The sequence below is a fragment of the Sitophilus oryzae genome, unplaced genomic scaffold, assembly GCF_002938485.1.
Source record: "Sitophilus oryzae breed Bouriz unplaced genomic scaffold, Soryzae_2.0 scaffold_1307_pilon_pilon, whole genome shotgun sequence".
NCBI lineage: Eukaryota > Metazoa > Arthropoda > Insecta > Coleoptera > Curculionidae > Sitophilus > Sitophilus oryzae.
This window is the reverse complement of record NW_022145957.1, coordinates 1,411,375-1,430,871: the sequence shown is the minus strand read 5'-3', so window position 1 is coordinate 1,430,871 and position 19,497 is coordinate 1,411,375. Positions and strand designations below refer to the sequence as shown.

The following is a 19,497-nucleotide window of genomic DNA, read 5'->3' as shown; positions in this document are numbered from 1 at the left end:
GCGAAAACCGCATTTTTGATATCTTCTTTCAAACCGAAGATATCCAAAAATTGCATTATAAATACCAAATAATAAGCCCTTAATTACCTTATTTTTACAACACGGTATCAGTAGCCCTCTTAATTATGCCCATTCTAACAAAAAAATAAGATAGAAACAGTTAGTTTATTTTAAAATCGACGAAATACCAAATACCATAATACCAGAGGTATTAATATCTAATAATTAAGATATTAATAAAAGTGAACAAGAAACGATGATTCGGTGATGTCATGGTAGGCTTTGGAAAAAAGTTGCTTTTGACGTAATAGTATAAACGTCAAATTGTTATTAGATCAACATTTCAAAATGCCAACAACTTCAACTATTTCAAATAATAAAGGCATCCCATACATCCTTTTGTTTATACCTTTTACATACCATCCTTTTCTCATCAGGCATTAGCGGTACTTTTGACCACCCTGTAACTTCGTTGTGGATAAAGCAAGAACATTAATTTTCACTACACTAGAAGACATACTATAGCTCGCTAGGTAACCAAAATATCTAGTAATATTACCCCACATAGTATGAATTAGCCCTTGTTAAATTTCTTTAATTTAGACGTTGACTCACTGACAGATCATAAAAATTCTAAGGTACTTCTAGAGAGGTACTTCTAGATGAGGGTATTTCTAGATGTGATACAAACTACAAATTTCCAATTTTAGGGAGCTTTAAGCTTGTAACCAAAGGAAAAAATGAAAAACCTCAAAATATCCTTATGGATCTAAAGTTAGCTTTCTAGCCGCTACCGGTAACTGGCTTTCCAGTCGAAAAAAAAGTAGAAATCTAGATTTTATCTGAAGCGGTCTAACTTTGTTGCTGGTGCTTCCTACCCCGTATCGAAACAGCTCGCCGTACTATAATTGCAGCCCCCAAATAGGCAAAATATTTATTCTTCGATTCTTTTTCTCTCGCAAATCTAATTACCTAAAAACCTAGAATAAAACAATGGCCTTTTAAAGGTAAATAGTTCGTGTTCTATCCGCTTGCAGCGACTCCTTTCGATCATGGTTCAAGTTTGAAAGTTACGTATTTTTTTCGCAGAGCAAATTAATCGTTTAACAATAAACGATTATTTTACTATTTTAGTAGGTATGTGTGTGAGCGGAAAGATGGCAGTTTGGCTTATAAAAAACGGACACCTTAAAATTTTGATGTATTTTAAAGTTTAATATAGTTTGCTCTAGTTAAAACTAAAAGAGTTTTAAACGTTTCAGTTGGATTCCTTTCTTAATCATCTTAATTCACGAAATAACTCAATCAGATTCACGACTGAGAAAGAGAAAAACTTCTGCCCGTCATTTTTGGATGTTCTTGTCAGTAGAAGCGATGGATCCATTAGCACCGCTGTATATAGAAAACCAAGACATACGGGACAATATTTAAATTATCAGTCGAACCATTCTGAAGCAACCAAAAGAGGTATAATTAAAACACTATGTCATAGAGCAATCGCTATAATATGCAGTGACCAAGAATCTCTGAATTCTGAACTAAATAATATTAAAACCGAACCGATTTGCTTCAGAATGGTTAATCTGCAAAATCCCCAGACAAAATTATATCCAATTGCAGGTCCGACTCATTGATACGCCAGCCTGAGGAGGATGCTCTCTCTCTCTCTCTTGACGATTCCATATGTAACAGGAACATCGGAGAAGGTTAGGCGAATAGCTAAGCAATATAAAATTAAAACTGTTTTTAAGTCTGGGACTACTCTAAGAAGTGTCCTAACAAAAACAAAACCTTAATCATCAAATGTAATTTTTTACTTCTTTATAGAGAGCTAGTGAGCATAGATGTTTTTTATTTTTCATCTTTTTTTATTTATTAAGAGCACTAATACTCTCTTTATAGGTTATTTTTTATTCTTTGAAGGATAATTGAGGAAGATATATTTCGTTATGATGTCACTAAATAAACCCTTGTATAAAATTTTATACTGTCTGGTTTATAATGTTATAATATTGCATTTTCGTACAGCCAACTTTCATTTCCTATTCTACTCCCTAAGGGTATAAATTTCATAAATTCGCTTTACCTTTGTGCCAATTTTTATGTGTATATATGTGTATAATCCAGAGGTCACCAAGTTTTATATAAATTTTTACTAACTTTACCCATTTGGTTGATGAATTTCAAAAATTTCTTCTAATTCTTTTTGTAGGATTTCATTCTTCTAGACCAAATAGTAAGGAATTTTCATACAACAAACTGTTCCGAGATAATTTTACTCTATAAAGAGGATGAATTTCTAAAATCGCTTTGTAGCTCAAATTCATTAATGTCGTTTAAACGAACCTTTGTGCTAATATTTATGTATCCAAGCTGGCTGCATGATGTCACTCTAAAATATCTAAAAACGTAATATATAAATCTAACTGACACACCACTGACAATGACAAATAATTTATTTCTGAGGTATTGTGTAGGTGTTTTCAGAGTATGTTTTAGTATTTAGTCGTTTTACACAAAGAAATAGCCATTAAGTACTATAAAAACATCTTCACTTAATAAATCTACACATATATACCTTTCATTTAAAAAAGAATCATCAAGATTGGTAGAGCGGTTTCCGGCGGGATGGATGCAACAAAAAACCCTTTGAGCTTTATATATGTATGGGATTAATTATTTTTCCAACATATTTTACTTTGCAAATTTTTATAAATATTCAAGACTCGCCAATATCGTACTCCACCGTGTCCAACCTGTTTAAGCCAAACGTAGGCCGATTCCTCTTCGGCGGCGTCGCTAGACCCTGGCCGAAGGAAGAGTGAAGAAGACGCTCATCCGCGCGATAGGAATAAGTTGACTGCGTAGCGTATTGCGTATTAATAATTCTGAAACGCTATCTCGTATAACATGTTACGCAAGTTTATTATTTAATCTCGATTTTAATAGATAAATGTGTGAAATGCCACCTGAATATCTTGCGCCATGATTTTTGTTATGGTAAAGTGATTTATATAAACTTTATTCAATAGCGTATATTTTCCTCCATTTGGTGATTTTTTAATTTTAAGCGAAAATCTCGGCGAAAATTAAGTATAACAATCTCAAAAACCAATGATTTTAAACATATTTAACCCTTATAATAAATGGCTTTTTTGGGCCCAGGAATCCAAAAAATAAAATAAAATACCGGGTGTTCCATAAGAAAAAATATAACTTTGGCATGGATGTTAGTTCTGACACACCCTGTACATTTCAAAATAATTTTAAATTGCGCACATTGCCTTCTCACATATCCCCATAAAATATTTTGTTTCAACATTTTTCCGTTTTGGTATAATCAACCGAGGCCATTGAGGTGCGCCACCCTGTATATTTAATAGTACAGGGTGGTGCCTGTCATACGCCGCGGAAGCTCCAAGGAGAACGGTAGTTTATATCAAAATGAAATTTTGGCAGCATATGTAGGTTAACTGAAAGCATTTTATAAAAATATATAGAATTATACAGGGTGTCTCCAAAAAGTTACATGACTCCTTAAAATAAAAATAATTTTACCATCTTTTGGGCCTCCTCAATCGAGCGGTGGCGCGGCAGTCGAGCAACCATACAAACCTAGAAAACTTCTCTTTCACGTCAAATGAACCAATCAAATCAATAATTAGCTTTCCAACACTTTTTTCCAAGTGACCCCTCTAATAAATCTTAATTGACTGGCCTAAATTGGTTTTCTTTATTGGTACTAAATGTAGAAGGATATTGTGTTAGAACTTAAATTAACAGTGACGTTAATACGAATTTCAGAAAAAGGCTGTAAAATAGGTATACAGAGTGTCCCAGGCTGAGTGTGCATTAAAAGTTTCTTGAGAACTACAATATTTAGATTGGAGATTCTTTGCACATTATTGTTTCACAACAAGATCTATCGATTAAAAATATGTTCAATATGGCGGCACTTCCGGAAATACCGGAAGTTGACAGCAACTTTCTTATTTTAAATGGGTGCCCCCATTTTTTATTGCATATTTAAATTCTCTGTAAAATTTTATGAATTTTGATATTAAACACTCTATACCTAACATTAACCGTTTTCGAGAAAAAATATTTAAAATTTTTGGACGAAAAAAATTGCCTGTCAAAAATATGTGCATAGCTTAAACGACAAATTTAGTGATTACCACAATCACTGTGCCATAAAGAAAACACATGTGACTATCTATTTCAAAAATGAAATTGTTCGAATGTCATATAATAATAACCGCAGTTGTCATGGAATTGAGCTATTAAAAAATTATCATAAATCATTTTTTTCAAATGGAAACCCACGTTTTTTATTTCACTATTGAAAAGGCTTTTCAATCCGTTACTTTTTGACTATACATACATGTTCCTATACCTAAAATAAATTGTTTTTAAGTTATTTAAGATTTAGTTTGAAAAAATACATTTTTCTTGATTTTGTCTAGCTTCCTTTGACATTAAGTGTCAAACAGTCAGACAATTTATTTACATCTGTCAGAAAACAAATTATTTAAATTTCCTCTGTTATAAATACTGCTGCATAAGAGTTTAAAAGTGTATTTATAAAAATATATTCCGGATTTTCGCTCTTTATTGATATCTAATAGTTGAATTACGTATTAATAATATACAGTATGATAAAAAAACAGCGCAAAGTTGGCTTGGAAATGATGATCGATAACATACTGCTTTTCGAACCAAAGTGTCACAATATGACAGCCAGATCTATTGTGTTACAGCACTTGACGTTTAATGTCACAGGCTACTCGTTAAAATTAAGACAAATATACGCTTTAAAACTAAATCTTAAATAACTTAAAAACAATTTATTTTAGGTATAGGAACATGTATACTCAAAAAGTAACGAATTTGAAAACTGAGTTTCTATTTAAAAAAATGATTTATGATAATTTTTTAATTGCTCAATTCCATGACAGCTGTGGTCATTATTATATGACATTCGAACAATTTCATTTTTGAAATAGATATGGTCCATATATGGTAGCCATATGGTCTTCTCTTTATGGCATAGTGGTTGTGGTAATCACAAATTTTGACGTTTAGGCTATACACATATTTTTGACAGGCAATTTTTTTCATCCTAAAATTTTAAATATTTTTTTTTCTCGAAAATGGTTAATGTTACGTATACAGGGTTGTTCACCACATACGACACGGAGTAGTGTAGCTAAACGATTAGATTTTTACAAATTGTAAGTTTTGGATTCGTTGCAGGACTATTAGAGCTACAATTTAAAAATATTTTTACAAGATACAGAGTGTCCCAAATAAATAAAAAATATCAAAGTTGACATTTTATAGATGACACCCGTATTGTTTACTACATTTTAGTTTCTTACTGATCCCAAAATGAAGGTAAATTTAATTAAGGTTTATCACACTTAAACCTGACCGTTTTGAAGCTGTATCCCAATGAAATCAAATCACTTTGAAGGTCTTAGCTTCATTTCTCCAAGGTACCAAAGTTTTAATACTGAATATGAAATGCCAGGTTGCATTGATCAGTGTTCTCTGAAAGCAATAATAAAAATAATACTACCTAATACAGGAGTGTCTAAAAATTTAATTTTAAAATATTTTACCATTTAAACGGCAATCAATCTTTTAATTTCATAGTGGAGCAACCATACATACCTAGAAAACTTCTCTTACACAAATGAACCAATCCATCATATTGTATTTCCCCACTTTTTACCTATCCCTTCTAATAAATTTCATTGATAAAATGCATTTTCTTATAGGTACTAGACCTCATTTATCAATATACCCATGGAATATTGACATTTTAAATTGCTTTAAGCAACAAATGTATAAAATATACAGGTTAATCAATAATATTCATTTTTAGCAAAATGATTAGATTTAGGAGATTCCTTTGCACATTGTTGTTCCACAACAAGATCTATCGATTAAAATATTATTAACCCATTTCTATCCAAAAGAAAACTATTTAAATCTTGATAAAAAGTATACCATTAATTAAATATACCACCACCTTATTTCCATATTTAAATACTAATTAATTACATAGTTAATTATGTTCTGTTAATAAATTATTCTAAATAAATGTGAATTTGAATCAGAAATCAATATAATAATAAGTTATGAAAATGAATGTCTCTGTTGTTATAAATAAGCATTTGTCAAAAATGAAATATCATTTTAAGGTGTTACTTTTTACCACACTGTTTGCTAATACATACAAAAATTCAGTTTTTAGTATATTTCATAATTATTATTAATCAACGCAAACAATCAATTAGCCGTAGTTTGAATACTGGAATCATATTAATTGGTCCTCTAACAAATATTTAAACAGTTTCTTTTTATTTTACTAATGAAATAAACAAACTACATCGATAATATTAGTATCTGTACCATATCTGTACTCTTTAAAATTTAAGTACATCTTAAAAATAATCTAAAAATATCAGTATTCCATGGGTATATTGATAAATGAGTTTTAAATTTACAAGAAAATGCACTTTCTACCTGAAACTTGAAGAGATAGGTAAAAATGGTATAACACAATTTGATAGACAATTAAATTGTGCATCTGATTCTCATAAAATATACAAGTGTTCCATTTAAATTAAGCAAGTTATTTCGCCGTTTAAAGATATTAATTATTTAAAATAAAATTTTGGACACTCTGTATAAAGGTAATTATTTTTATTGCAGCACAATAACTGATCGATAAATAAACTTCAGTAAATATTTAGTATTAAAAACTTTGATACCCTGGGAGAAATGAATAGCTACCTTAAAATTTTGATTGCAATTTCAATAAAATTGAAAATATTTCAAAAAACGGTAAGGTTTATGTAATAAACCTTTATCAAAATTTACCTTTATTTTAATCGTAGAAACTAAAATGTAATAATGTGCAAGGGTGTTCCTTTTAAAAAACACATCTTTGATATTTTTATTAATCGCTAAAGTCCATAAGCTATGGTCATTATTATATGACATTCGAACAATTTCATTTTTTCAATAGATAGCCATATGTGTCTTCTCTTTATGGCATAGTTTGTGGTAATCACTAATTTAACGTTTAGGATAATCACTCATATCTTGTCGTTACCATCTATCAAAACTTACAATTTGTAAAAATCTAATCGTTTAGCTACAAAACTCCGTGTCGTATGTGGTGAACAACCCTGTAGAGTGTTAATATCAAAATTCAAAAAATTCTACAGAGAATTTAAATATGTAATAAAAAATGGGGCACCCGTTTAAAATAAGAAAGTTGCTGTCAACTTCCGGTATTTCCGGAAGTGTCACCATATTGAAAATCTTTTTAATAGATAGATCTCGTTGTGAAACAATGATGTGCAAAAAATCTCCGATCTAAATATTGTAGTTCTCTAGAAACTTCTAATGCACGCTCAGCCTGGGACACCCTGTATATTATTTCCTTATTTCTCTCAGATATAACTATACTGTGTTATTACTGTTATACTTATTACTGTTACGTGTGGTAAATAGAGTGGTCTCTAAGAAAATTTGGCCCTGACACCATTAGTGCCGATTCTTATTTAAAATGGTCACCCCCCGTTTTTGGAGCTGATCCCCTATTTTTACTAATTTTCGATAGTTTGGTGGCACGAAAAGGATTATTTTGGCCTCTACATTGTTATTTCCGAGTTACTAGAGATATTAGAGGCCTCCTGTCTACGTACTTCTTCCTCCTTTAGTTTTTATGATTCCTTTTATTACTGTGTAGGCCAGAGTCCAGTTTTTATCTCCTCCTTTCAGGTTATTCATCATAGTTTCTGCTGTAAAAGGAATGCTTATAATTATATAGTACTGATGTCTTAACCCAGATCATCTTGGACGTTCCGAACAAGGTATGTTAAGCATCATCTACCTCGTTACAGTATATACAGTGGTTTGTTGGTGATTTAGCCCGATTAAATAGATAATTTTTGAAACACCTATGGCCGGATAGGGTTTCTCTACCCATTCTGTAATATTAGGAATTAAACTATACGTCCACCTTCCATACTTGCCGTTGATCCATTCTTCTTGCCATTTTATGCATAGTTTAATTCTAGCTGCAGTTTTTAAAGTTCCTTGGTAGGTTTCAACTCGTTCTTGAACCAAGAGATGCATAAGAGACGAGACCTACCTCAAGGTATAAATGGCAAGCAAGCACTAAATAGAGGTAGAGATGCTAGGTATATAGGCACCTACACTAGGGTTAAGGGTATACCTAAGAGGATATACCTACGTATATCTTTTTCTTATAGTACCATCTTCTAATGAAGGTTGACAACAATCGCGGCGAAACACTGTCTGTCCTGTGCAGCCCGAAACAGTTCGTGTGAGTTCAGTCCAGTCCAGTCTCGTAAGTTTTTCAACCAAGAGTGCTTGCGTCTCCCAAGTCCTCTTCTGCCTTCTACCCTTCCCTCTATAATCAACTTCAGAAGCTTTGCTCTGCTACTGCGCATGACATGGCCCAGGTATGCTATCTTTCGTTTCTTTATATTTGCAATTAATTCCCTTTCCCTGTTAAGCCTTCCAAGAACCTCTTCATTGCGTACATGATCTGTCCAGGGTATTTTCAAGAGTCTTCTGTAGATCCACATTTCAAAAGCTTCCAACCGTCTCATGGTATTCATTTTAATCGTCCATGTCTCACATCCGTATAAGAGGATTGAGTATATATAACAATGGACACGTATATCTAAGAATGGGAAAGCAACCGAGTAATGAACACTCAAGAGATAGCAGTCTACACAGATGCTTCCGTAATTTCAGAAAACTGTGTTGGACTGCCGAGGAGCACTGTCCTGGCTGTGTCAAGGCGGGGCGACTCTATGCTGGGTGCCAGGCTACAGCAATGTAGTGGGCAATCAAGAAGCAGACAGACTCGCCAAAGAGGGGGCCAGGGGAGAGGCCGTGTCAGATGACCTACCACTTGTGACGATCAACACACTGAAGGAAGCTATAGGAACTACCATCAAGGCCAAGCAGCAAGAGACGTGGCAACACCGTGAGGACTGCGGTACAGCTCAAAGACTGTGGCCAGTGGTAAATAACAAAAAAAAAACAACAACTACAGCACAATAAGAACCTAGTACGTATAATTGTAGGTGTCACCAACTGCCCCACGGGGGTAAACCCCGTAAGATGGAAGATTTACAACGACGACTACTGCAGAGAATGCGGAGAGGAAGAAGAAACTATAGAGCACCTGCTGTGCCACTGTCCGTCACTGGAATACCGACGCTTTATAACTTTAGGGCAAGGAGTATTTTTGCCCTAAAGTTTAAAGCCTTAAAGATTTTTTTTGGAGAGACTAGAGGAAGCAGCAGAAGCCAACATCAGCGACATCGGAAACTTTGCAAAGAGCAGGAAATGGTTTAACGCAAAGAATGCATCAGAGGAAGGTTTGGTACATATACAGGGAAACTGCCAAACCCCAGCAACCTATCCTAAGCACCTACCCACGCCAAAAGTCTCGTAACAACTTTCTTTTTCATTCCTAACTTTGTTGTCGGTGCTTCTTTCCCCGTAAACAGCTCGCCATACTTTAACTGCTGCCCCCAAATGGGAAAAATATTTATTCCTCGATTCTTTATCTCTTACATCGGAGGAAGAACATCTGCTGTTAGAGGAAGATGGGAAATACCCAATACCCATATAAAACAGGAAAATCCCCATGTATGATGTGTTATAGACTATACAGTAAGTATTGAAGAAGGGAGGACACAACAAATCTCTAAGGTCGGTTTATTGTAGGTTTAAAATAAAGAAAAACTATTTCAAGACTGTAAACTTATATATTAACTAAAGGGTACTATTCACATTTTCTGCTAGACTACAAACATCTTTATGGTGCTGTGTTTTGCGGTTTATGGCTTTCATATAAATATCCAACTCATCTTCAGTACCTTCATCAGATTCTAACTTAGAGTCAGTAACTATTTCAGTGTTTTCTGTATCTTCACTCTCAAAATATTTATCTTCTTCATCATGATCCATTTCTATTGTATTGTTAAAGCTATAAATCAAGTAGGTATTGTAAAGTGGTTTGGTTTAAATAGTAGCAAGTAAAATTATTACCTAGTATCAGTATCGATAGTGTTGTAGTCAAAAAATTCTTCATCTTTACCGTTTAAGAAATTCTGGTACATTGTCGTGACGAATTCCTCTTTTAATAAAGATCGTTCTGAAGCGGTTATTGTTGGTAACCTTTTACGTTTCTTTTTCACCTTGAAAATAATATACTTCTTTCTAGATAAATTGTATACTAATTAAAACTTAATTAGACAGTAATTTTAATGTAATAGCACATGGATGGTAACAGAGGGTAAAATCATACTCTGAACAACTTATTCAGCTGTGACAGTTGTCACATACTACGTCAAAAATATTTTCATATCTTCTTCTGTCATTAAGCGATACCAAAGAATATTATAGGGTATTAAGATATTCTTTGGCGATACTCAACTGTTTCCACATAAACTTGTTGAAACATACACTGTATAACGGTGTTCCTACAGTGAAAATTTAACTATTGCTTTGGTTTAATGTACCGTATGATCCAAAAAAAAAGCGGCGTCTGTTGGCTTCGAAATGACGTTCAGTTTCACCTTCCCCATATAATTTTATATACAAAATAACAGCGACCTTCATTTCATAGGCATCTTTGACGTCGTTTTGTTTCCGATCATATTCTATAATAATGTAGTTAGCCAAAACAAATAAGTAAAAAGAAATTTGCTTAATAAATTGTATATGTAGTTGTCATCGTTTAACAGAAAATAAATACAAATATTAGTCTAATTTATGTATATACTACAAGTCGTTGTCCCATTTTCGTGTGTTTTATTTGTCTTCTTAGTTCCTAAAATACAGGGCAAATTTGAAGTGTTGTATATATCGACCCCCTTCGTATCTTGGTTATCTTTTAACGTATTGAAAAGGTGAAAACTGAGTACTTACCGTAGAGTTTTTCGCGTAGAGTAGAATCCAGTGGCGTAACTAGTTTTTCGCTGGGAGCCATCATTTCCGAAAAATGACTCAACCTTGTTTTTTTAATGGGATACCCTGTATATTTTTTTGTTTTATTTGCCTTTTTATGAGCTTTCTTAAAAGCGTTGGTGAAACGTGTTAAACTGCTAACTCCATTAGAGGCTTGGTGCATTTCAGTTGATTTCCAAAAATTCAGATCGTAGCATTGTATATGCCCGAAATCAGAAATTTTCGCTATGTATTTCACGCCGTCCCGGTTACAGTTCATATTGATCGCATTAAAATAAGATTGAAATCGTGAACTGGTTTGGTTTGGTTTGGTTAAATGTTTTAGGAACATCTTCATAATTATAATTATGTACCTTTAAAAAATTTCGTTATAGCCGAAATAGCCCTAATTATGACCCCACTAGCAAAACCGGTGAAAAAAGTTTTTATAGCTGGAATAATAAATTAAAATACAAGTTAGACTTTCTGAAGATATCATATTATTTACTTTTCTATTTTTAGAATTTTCACAAATTATACTTCATAACACTTTTAGAATAATTATATACTAAATTTTTTGTATACTCACTATTTAAACCCATGTATTTGTATATACCAGTTGTTTACGATATTCTCCGATGGTGGCAGCTCCGGCGGAGAATGCACCAAGCCTATTCCTAATTTTACAATAGAGAAAAGAAACGGTACAAAAGAATATGTACACATGTATCAAGTATATTCATGCGTTAATATGATAAAGAGATAACAATAATATTTGTTGGGGAACAATAAAATTCAATATTTTGTTAAAAATTTAACGTAAAAATTATGTATTAAACGTATTATTAAAATTTAGTTGCAGTCAAAAATGGAGCAGGTTAATATCTTCCACTGACGAAATATAATATACTCCAGCCGCCCCAATTTAAATCAGCCGCCTATGTTAAAAGTTAAATGATGTATTTTTATTTTGTTTATGGAAATAAATATTGTTAAAAACATATTTTGTTTATGGAAATAAATAAATAAATATATATATATATATATATATATATATATATATATATATATATATATATATATATATATATATATATATATATATATATATATATATATATATATATATATAATAAGTATAGCGTATATTACATTTTTAGACAGCTCATAACATGGCAAATGGTATAAAAAATAATACAGGGTGAGTTTCGTACGATGTTCTCCATGGCTATCTCGGAAACTACTGGAGATAGCAAGTCGGTTAAATAGGGAAATAATTGCAGTTTTGTGGGGTCATAAATATGCGCCTTTCAGATTTTTGTAAAAGTTCATGGTTTACTAGATATTTCGAAAAAAAAACAAATTTTAGCTATTTTAAAAAGTGTCCCTAATTCTATTATAATCTATTTTATACAAAAAATTCTGTCATTTTTGACATATAACACAAACATATGTTTTTTTTTAAATGGAAACCGTAGTTGGCTATGACTTCATAAAAAGCGCCATTTTTTAAGCTTTTCAGCGATATAAGCTATATGTTTTTTTTCTTAAAACTTGTTATAGCCAATTCTTATCTTTCATGACTAATTTCACTTAGCTGGCATGGTGTTCTTATTTTGTTATGATTTATAACTTATAAAAAGACAAAATATATTATTAAACGGCTCTTTACAATTTACATTACACGAACTAAAACTTAAAAAAATAATTAAAAAAATCCGCCATTGTTTTGAGTACATAAATGCATATTTTTAAAACTGAATTTCTAGCTATTCTCAAAGGACGACCGGTCAACTTAATTAAACTTCTCATGTACCGCCTCTTCGAGTGCCTCTCTTAATTCGTAAGTTCTTTTGTAAATCTTGTTGTTAACCATACCGCATAAAAATCTAAAATGGATAGGTCAGTGCACGTGTCATAATAAAACATGTTGGGAAGCACTCTATTAATGCGCGAGTCCCCAAATTTAATTTTTCTAACATGTCTTGAAAACCGTTCTCAAAAAAAACCGTAAACGTTCACCGGTCAACGTATCCTCGAAACTGTATCGCCAAGATAAGTTGAACCAATAATCCTACACGGTTTTCTTTATTTGAAAAATTCATATTTACAATTATTGTTTATTTTAATTTACAAAGTTTGGATGTGAGAGTTTCACATTTCTGAGAGCAACGACGATTGAACTTGTTTCCATGGCTAACTAAGTGAAATTAGTCACGATAGATAAGAATTGGCTATAACTCAGTAATTTTGTGAAAAAAAAACAAATTATAGCTTACATCGCTGAAAAGCTTAAAAAATTGCGCTTTTTAAGAAGTCATGGCCAACTATGGTTTCTATTTAAAAAAAATATGTTTGTGTCATATGTCAAAAATGACAGGCTTTAGAAAAAATCGGGGAACACAAACTCATTAGGGTTGTGATTATCTACAACTTTTATCTGAAAACTTTTTGTCTAAAATAGATTAAAACGGAATTAGGGACAATTTTTAAAATAGCCAAAATTTGTTTTTTTTTCGAAATATCTAGTAAGCCATGAACTTTTTCAAAAATCTGAAAGGCGCATACTTATGACCCCACAAAACTGCAATTCTTTCCCCATTTAACCGACTCTCTGTCTCCAGTACTTTCCGAGATACCCATAGAGAACATCGTAGGAAACTCACCCTGTATACAAAAATAATATATCCCATTATTATATTTCAAGAATGACAGCGCAGCGCCAACAAAAAACTAGTTACGCCACTGAATTCTACACAAAAAACTCTATGAAATTCAGTTTTCACTTTTTTCTAAGATAACTGGGATAAGAGGGGAGTCTAAAAATGCGATAATTTCAAATTTGCCCTGTATTTCAGTAACTAACAGGGCTAGGACAAATATGTGTGTAGGAATTTCAGTTTCATTATAAATAGCACAGTGATGTGAAAACCGCACCTTTATATCTCTACTCATAAACTAGAGAGACACTATAAAACCCACGAAAATGGGACACCCTGTACATGGTGGATCAAATTCGACGCTTTTAAATGGAAACACCCTTTTCTATAGGAGATAGACGAAAACTAATATCGGTGTCTGGAGCTCAATTTTCATCAAAAACATGATGGTGAAAACCGCACATCAATATCTGTTACCGCTTCGGAGTTACGGGGTGTTTTTCAAAAATGTGTATTTTTAACAAATCCCTGTAACTTTTTTGCTATGGAAAATTTTGTATTTCTATGAAAACATTTCCAAAGCACCTTTTTACGTAGAATTTAATGGTTTAAGTATAATTTTTTTTAAATTAATAATTTAAAAGTTATCAACAGAAAAATTGATTTTTTATTTGGGACACCCTCTATATTTTTAATTAACTGAAAAGAATTTAAAATTACCTTTCCAAAAATATAGCACACTTGATATTTTGTTATAATCCCTTTCGAAATACAGAATTTTTAAAAGTTCGCCACTTTTAACTAGTAGGCTTTGGACCCCTTATTGATGATGTGCCCTTAATGGAACTCGAAAACATATTTTTCCAGCAAGACGACGCACCGCCTCAGAACGCTAAAGTTATCAGCAAATTTTTGCAGCCAATTTCAAGAATAATTGAATAGCTAACCAAGATCCCAGCCGTTGGCCGTCGAGGCCGCCTGACTTAGTGCCTATGGATCTAATCCTATGGATATATTTGCGGAAGAATAACGGTTCCTTATTCTTCCGTATAATCTAGACAAGAATTAGAAATACTTAGGAGTGTATGAGAGGGTATCTTTCACCTCCACTAAGTTAATGAATTCTGCGAGAAATGTTCAAAACGGCCCCGTCTGTCCATAACAGAAGACGGTCGATATGTCGAACACCTGTAGCAAAATCTCATGTCTTGGTTTGCTATTTATTTTTATTGTTATTAGATATAGTTTAAATGTGTTGGTGTTGGTTAAATATATTTAAATTGTTATAAAATTCTGCATCTCTCATAGCAAATATTATTTTCGTTTTAATTGATGCTTACAGCTAGAATTTATTTGCATTACAGCTGGTGCCGCTCAAAGCCTACTTATTTAAAGCGGGCGAATTTTTATATACTCTATATCTCGAAGAGGAATCCAGCAAAATATCAAGTGTGTTATATTTTTGGAAAGGTAATTTTAAATTCTTTTCAATAAATTAAAAATATACAGGGTGTCCCATATAAAAAATCAAATTTTCTGTTGATAATTCTTAAATTATTAATTTTAAAAAGTTATACTTAAACGTTAAATTCTACGTAAAAAGGTGCTTTGGAAATGTTTTCATAAAAATACAAAATTTTTCATAGCAAAAAAGTTACAGCGATTTGTGAAAAATTCATATTTTTGAAAAACACCCCAAAGTCAACTTGATCATAAAATTTCTTCACTGAATGGCGAATGCGTGTATTATATTAAAAATTATTAATTATTATTTTGTTTTAATTATTATTCACGAGGGGTTTGTTTTTTCGAAAGTTAAGTAAACTACAATAGAATCTTTAAATTAAAAAAATCATGTGAATTTTTATTAACTGTCAGAAAATGTATAAAAAATATTAGATTAGGTAATATTATATTATTAAAAAAAAAATGAAAATTATAAATACCTATCACAAGCATATTTTCTACTACAGTGTTATTATAAAAGAAACATTTTTTTTTCTGTTTAACAATGACAATGATAAATAAGATCAAGTATTTGAGTATAAACATCTAAATACTATCTATTGTTTTCTGTCTTAAATAGATGTGAACATTAAGTTATTGAAATCCATTAAATTATTGAAGATCATTAAGTTATAGAAATCTCATTACCTACTTACTTTTTTTGATATTTCAGCTTTTTCATTTTCAAATTCACCCCATTTTGAGGTGGAAGCCTCATCATCTGAATCAGATGAGTTTAATGATGCTTCCCCTTCTTCCTCATCTGAAGAATCATCAATATTTTGGTTCTCTTGTGCTTGCTGTTCTTTTCTTGAAGACTCAGCTTCATTTCTGAAAATTAAAAAAAAATAAATATGGTTTTCCCCCAAAACTCAAAAAAATTAAGTTTTAACTACAAAAATGTCTTTTTACCTATCAATACCTTCCAATAATATTTTTACCAAAGTTACATTTTCATTTTCTAAAGATGTTAAGTAGGAATCCCTCTCCTTTATTTCATCCACACTTAAATATTGTCCCACTAATTGGTCATACAATAGAGGATTTCTTTTCATCATTTCTACCTCACTAAAGTATGCATTTTCTTCAATCATTCTTTGAAGCGCTGCATATCTGGAAAATTTACACATTGCTATTATAATAGAAAAACAGTTTTTGTAATAAAGAAAACATATTTTTTGTCACCTTCGATTTTTTACTTCCTTAGATCTTTCTTTGGAATCATTGAAAAGCAAGTCCTTTAAAACTATTGAAGTTTCTTCATAATTCACAGGATCAACATCTTTATTACTAAACTGTTCGAAATATTTTAAATCTTTAGTTGTCATATATTTGCCAAATTTCAATAAAAATGATGTTTTATTTTTCTCAAATAAATCTTGAGCTATTTGTTTTTTCTCGTCTTTGTTCAATTCGATTTCACCCCGTTGCTGACTTTTAAAAACAATATCATTGTTAGCTACTAAAGATGTAAAAATCCCTTGTAGTTGGGGTTCATCAAAATGAGGTTCTATATCTTCACCTTTATCAACTTCCATCCTAATTATCTTAAAACGAAACTAGATTAAATATATCGATATTTCTTAAATTAGTTTGTAAATTTAAAAATAATGCAAACTTACCCCTAATTTTCATTATAAAAGAACCATAAGTAAATGTATTTAAACTTTACAAATGTTTTTGATTTGTAAACACTCCTGCAATGTTTGCTGTCTGAATAAAACTAGAAAATCTATACCGTACACTTTCAAAGAACGTAACTTATTTATTTTTAATAGTAATTAAACTTTTCTCTTGAATATTTTAAGCGTTTTTTTAAACTATAATCTATACCCTTTAAATTCGTTTGATCTGAAAAATCAAAACAAGAAACCTAACCTAAAAAACGACTTACGATCTGTGGTTAACCAGTTTCACACTAGAAATGAGAATAGAGGTCGATAAATCATTTTTCGTCATCGGTACAATTTGATAATATCGATATCATATTTATTTTTATTTTTGTTGTAAAAGTTATAAATTCTTGGTATGTATGTCATCCACTGGGAGTTTTGGAATGATCAGAGAAATGGAATTTTCTTTTTGAGGGTTTTCCAAACCCCTGACCTGAAAATTCTTCCAGTACTGTTTCCGTCAATGCCCATTCTAGATGCATTTCTAGATGCATTCTAGTCATTGTCGCATTGGCAAACTACTAACTACTCTGTAACTACCGACGACAATGTGCAGTGGTATGAGATCTAGGATCTGCTATGACGCCCCAAAACAAATATACAAGACTATATACAGGGTGTTTCAGATTTTAATCGGGAAAATTTAATAGACGATAGAACTTGTAAAAATAAAACAAAAAGTTCATATCAACTTGTAAGATTTAAAGCTTCCTTTTCGAGATACAGGGTACCATTAGAATACCAATTATAATATTAATTACCAATTAGAATTTAATTTTTTTCGCAAGAAGTAAGCAAGATAGACAAAAAAGTCAGGAGACAAAAAAATAATATTTTTAATTACTAAATCCAAAAATGATATTAAACTTCTAAAAAAGCAGTGGCGTGCCTATTTTTTCCTCTAAAATAACTTAACAGTGATGCCCCACCGCCGCTCCTGGCCATTAAACTTAAGTCTAATTACATCAAATTAAGTCCCATAGTAATTATTATAAACGGGTCAAGTTATATTAAAATCGATTAAATAGTTTTTCAAATATCTTAAATTTTATTTCTTTTTTAAGTAACTTTAACACCCTGTATCTCGAAAAGGAAGCTTTAAATCTTACAAGTTGATATGAATTTTTTGTTTTATTTTTGCAAGTTCTATTGTCTATTAAATTTTCCCGATTAAAATCTGAGACACCCTGTATATACTGTTATATTTCTTACATCATACGATTATTTTTTTTCCTTTTACATACGAATCACCTTCATTACGTATAAAGAATCGTACTTCCTTGTCTAATGTGCATGAATAAAAAAAGGCAATCATCAAATTTATTGTATTACACGCCCAAGAACGGTAAACTAATAGGATTGCTCATCCTCATAAAGCCTAGTTCATGCACTTGCGAATTGCGAATTGCGATTTACGAATTGCGAAATGCGTCCTGTTTGCGTTCTGATTGGCTACCTCCAAGAAAGACCTTGAAAGCTACCAATTGCAAGGCAAAAGGAATGCATTTCGCAATTCGTAAATCGCATTTCGCAAGTGTATGAACTGGGCTTAAACGTACGTTCGCCTCTTCCCGCGCTTCAGCTGACAGTTGTGACGTCATTGTAGTCATTGTAGTCCTTGTCAAAGCCTTCGTGGCCTTGTCATGATAGTGTGTATTATTAGTTGCCTATGGTAAACTTATAAAAATAACAGCTGAGAAATTTGAGTTAATTATTTTGTCAATTTTAAATGTGAAAATGCGGAAAAAAGGTGTCTTTAAAGTTTTGGAGCTATAGAGCGAACACCATTGATTGATAATGATTGACGATCCGAGATGAAGACTTAATTGAGACCAACGACCATAGGATCATAATGATGCATGCATCTGGGTGTATTAATTTCTTTGGTCAGAATGAGTAGTCCCATTATTAACTGTTCCTTTGCTATATCGCCGAAATCAAACAAAAGAAATAAAGAATATTTTTTTTTGAAAAAATGCACAACGTTTGTTAAATTTTAACGACTCCGATAGTTAGTTTCCCGTAAATTTTGTGGGATTTTCTCTGTTTATTTAGTTATTTGTAATGAATTTGTGGTTTAAAATGCCGTCCCGTTTTAATGAAAAAGAACACCCTGGACAACTACCGAGTTAATATTTCTTTGTAAATCCAAATAGAAAATTTTCACGCGTTTTATAGAGAGCATCGGAGATCGGAGGCTTTAGGAATTTCACGCTCGACTGTTCAAAGAATAAGTTCCAGAGGAACTGTGAAAGATAGCTGCCAAGTCAATACCGTTTGTCCCCGGAATTCTGCTTATAAGATCCGGCGAACATATTTAATAGAGGGTCGCATTTATCTACTGTATACACTGCGGTGATAGCCAGGCCAACGGCTGGCTTTTTCTTAATATTTTGTTATTAAATCGGAGCATTGTTAGTTTACAACCAGAGATATTAACAACTCATGGACCAAGTAAAGAAATACGTGAAACCAATATGGCGCCGGAAATGATGACGAAAGTTTCAAACTTCGCAAATTGAACAGTATATTCCAAAGCTTTGTTCATATAGACGCGAATCGCGGGACCTATGGATCGGCGAACCAGTTCTTGGCCATCCAATTTAATGATCAGCAATAATGTAAACTGAAACGCGTACCGACAA

General features: G+C 32.0%; 1 protein-coding gene across 2 annotated transcripts; it reads right to left on the bottom strand.

The window, feature by feature from the left end:
- Positions 1-9,816: 9,816 nt before the first annotated feature.
- LOC115874913 (coiled-coil domain-containing protein 97) lies at positions 9,817-17,025 on the bottom strand. 2 transcript variants are annotated; one of them, XM_030890211.1, is made up of 6 exons: positions 16,802-17,025; positions 16,365-16,738; positions 16,092-16,292; positions 15,836-16,010; positions 10,114-10,262; positions 9,817-10,051 (listed from the first exon to the last, which is right to left on the bottom strand). In XM_030890211.1, the coding sequence occupies exons 2-6, from the start codon at positions 16,715-16,717 to the stop codon at positions 9,838-9,840; spliced, it is 1,092 nt and encodes a 363-aa protein (XP_030746071.1). In that variant the 5' UTR covers positions 16,718-16,738; positions 16,802-17,025; the 3' UTR covers positions 9,817-9,837. The 2 variants fall into 2 exon arrangements, with proteins under 2 accessions (XP_030746071.1, XP_030746070.1); XM_030890210.1 differs by having other exon boundaries at positions 16,365-16,726.
- Positions 17,026-19,497: the final 2,472 nt, after the last annotated feature.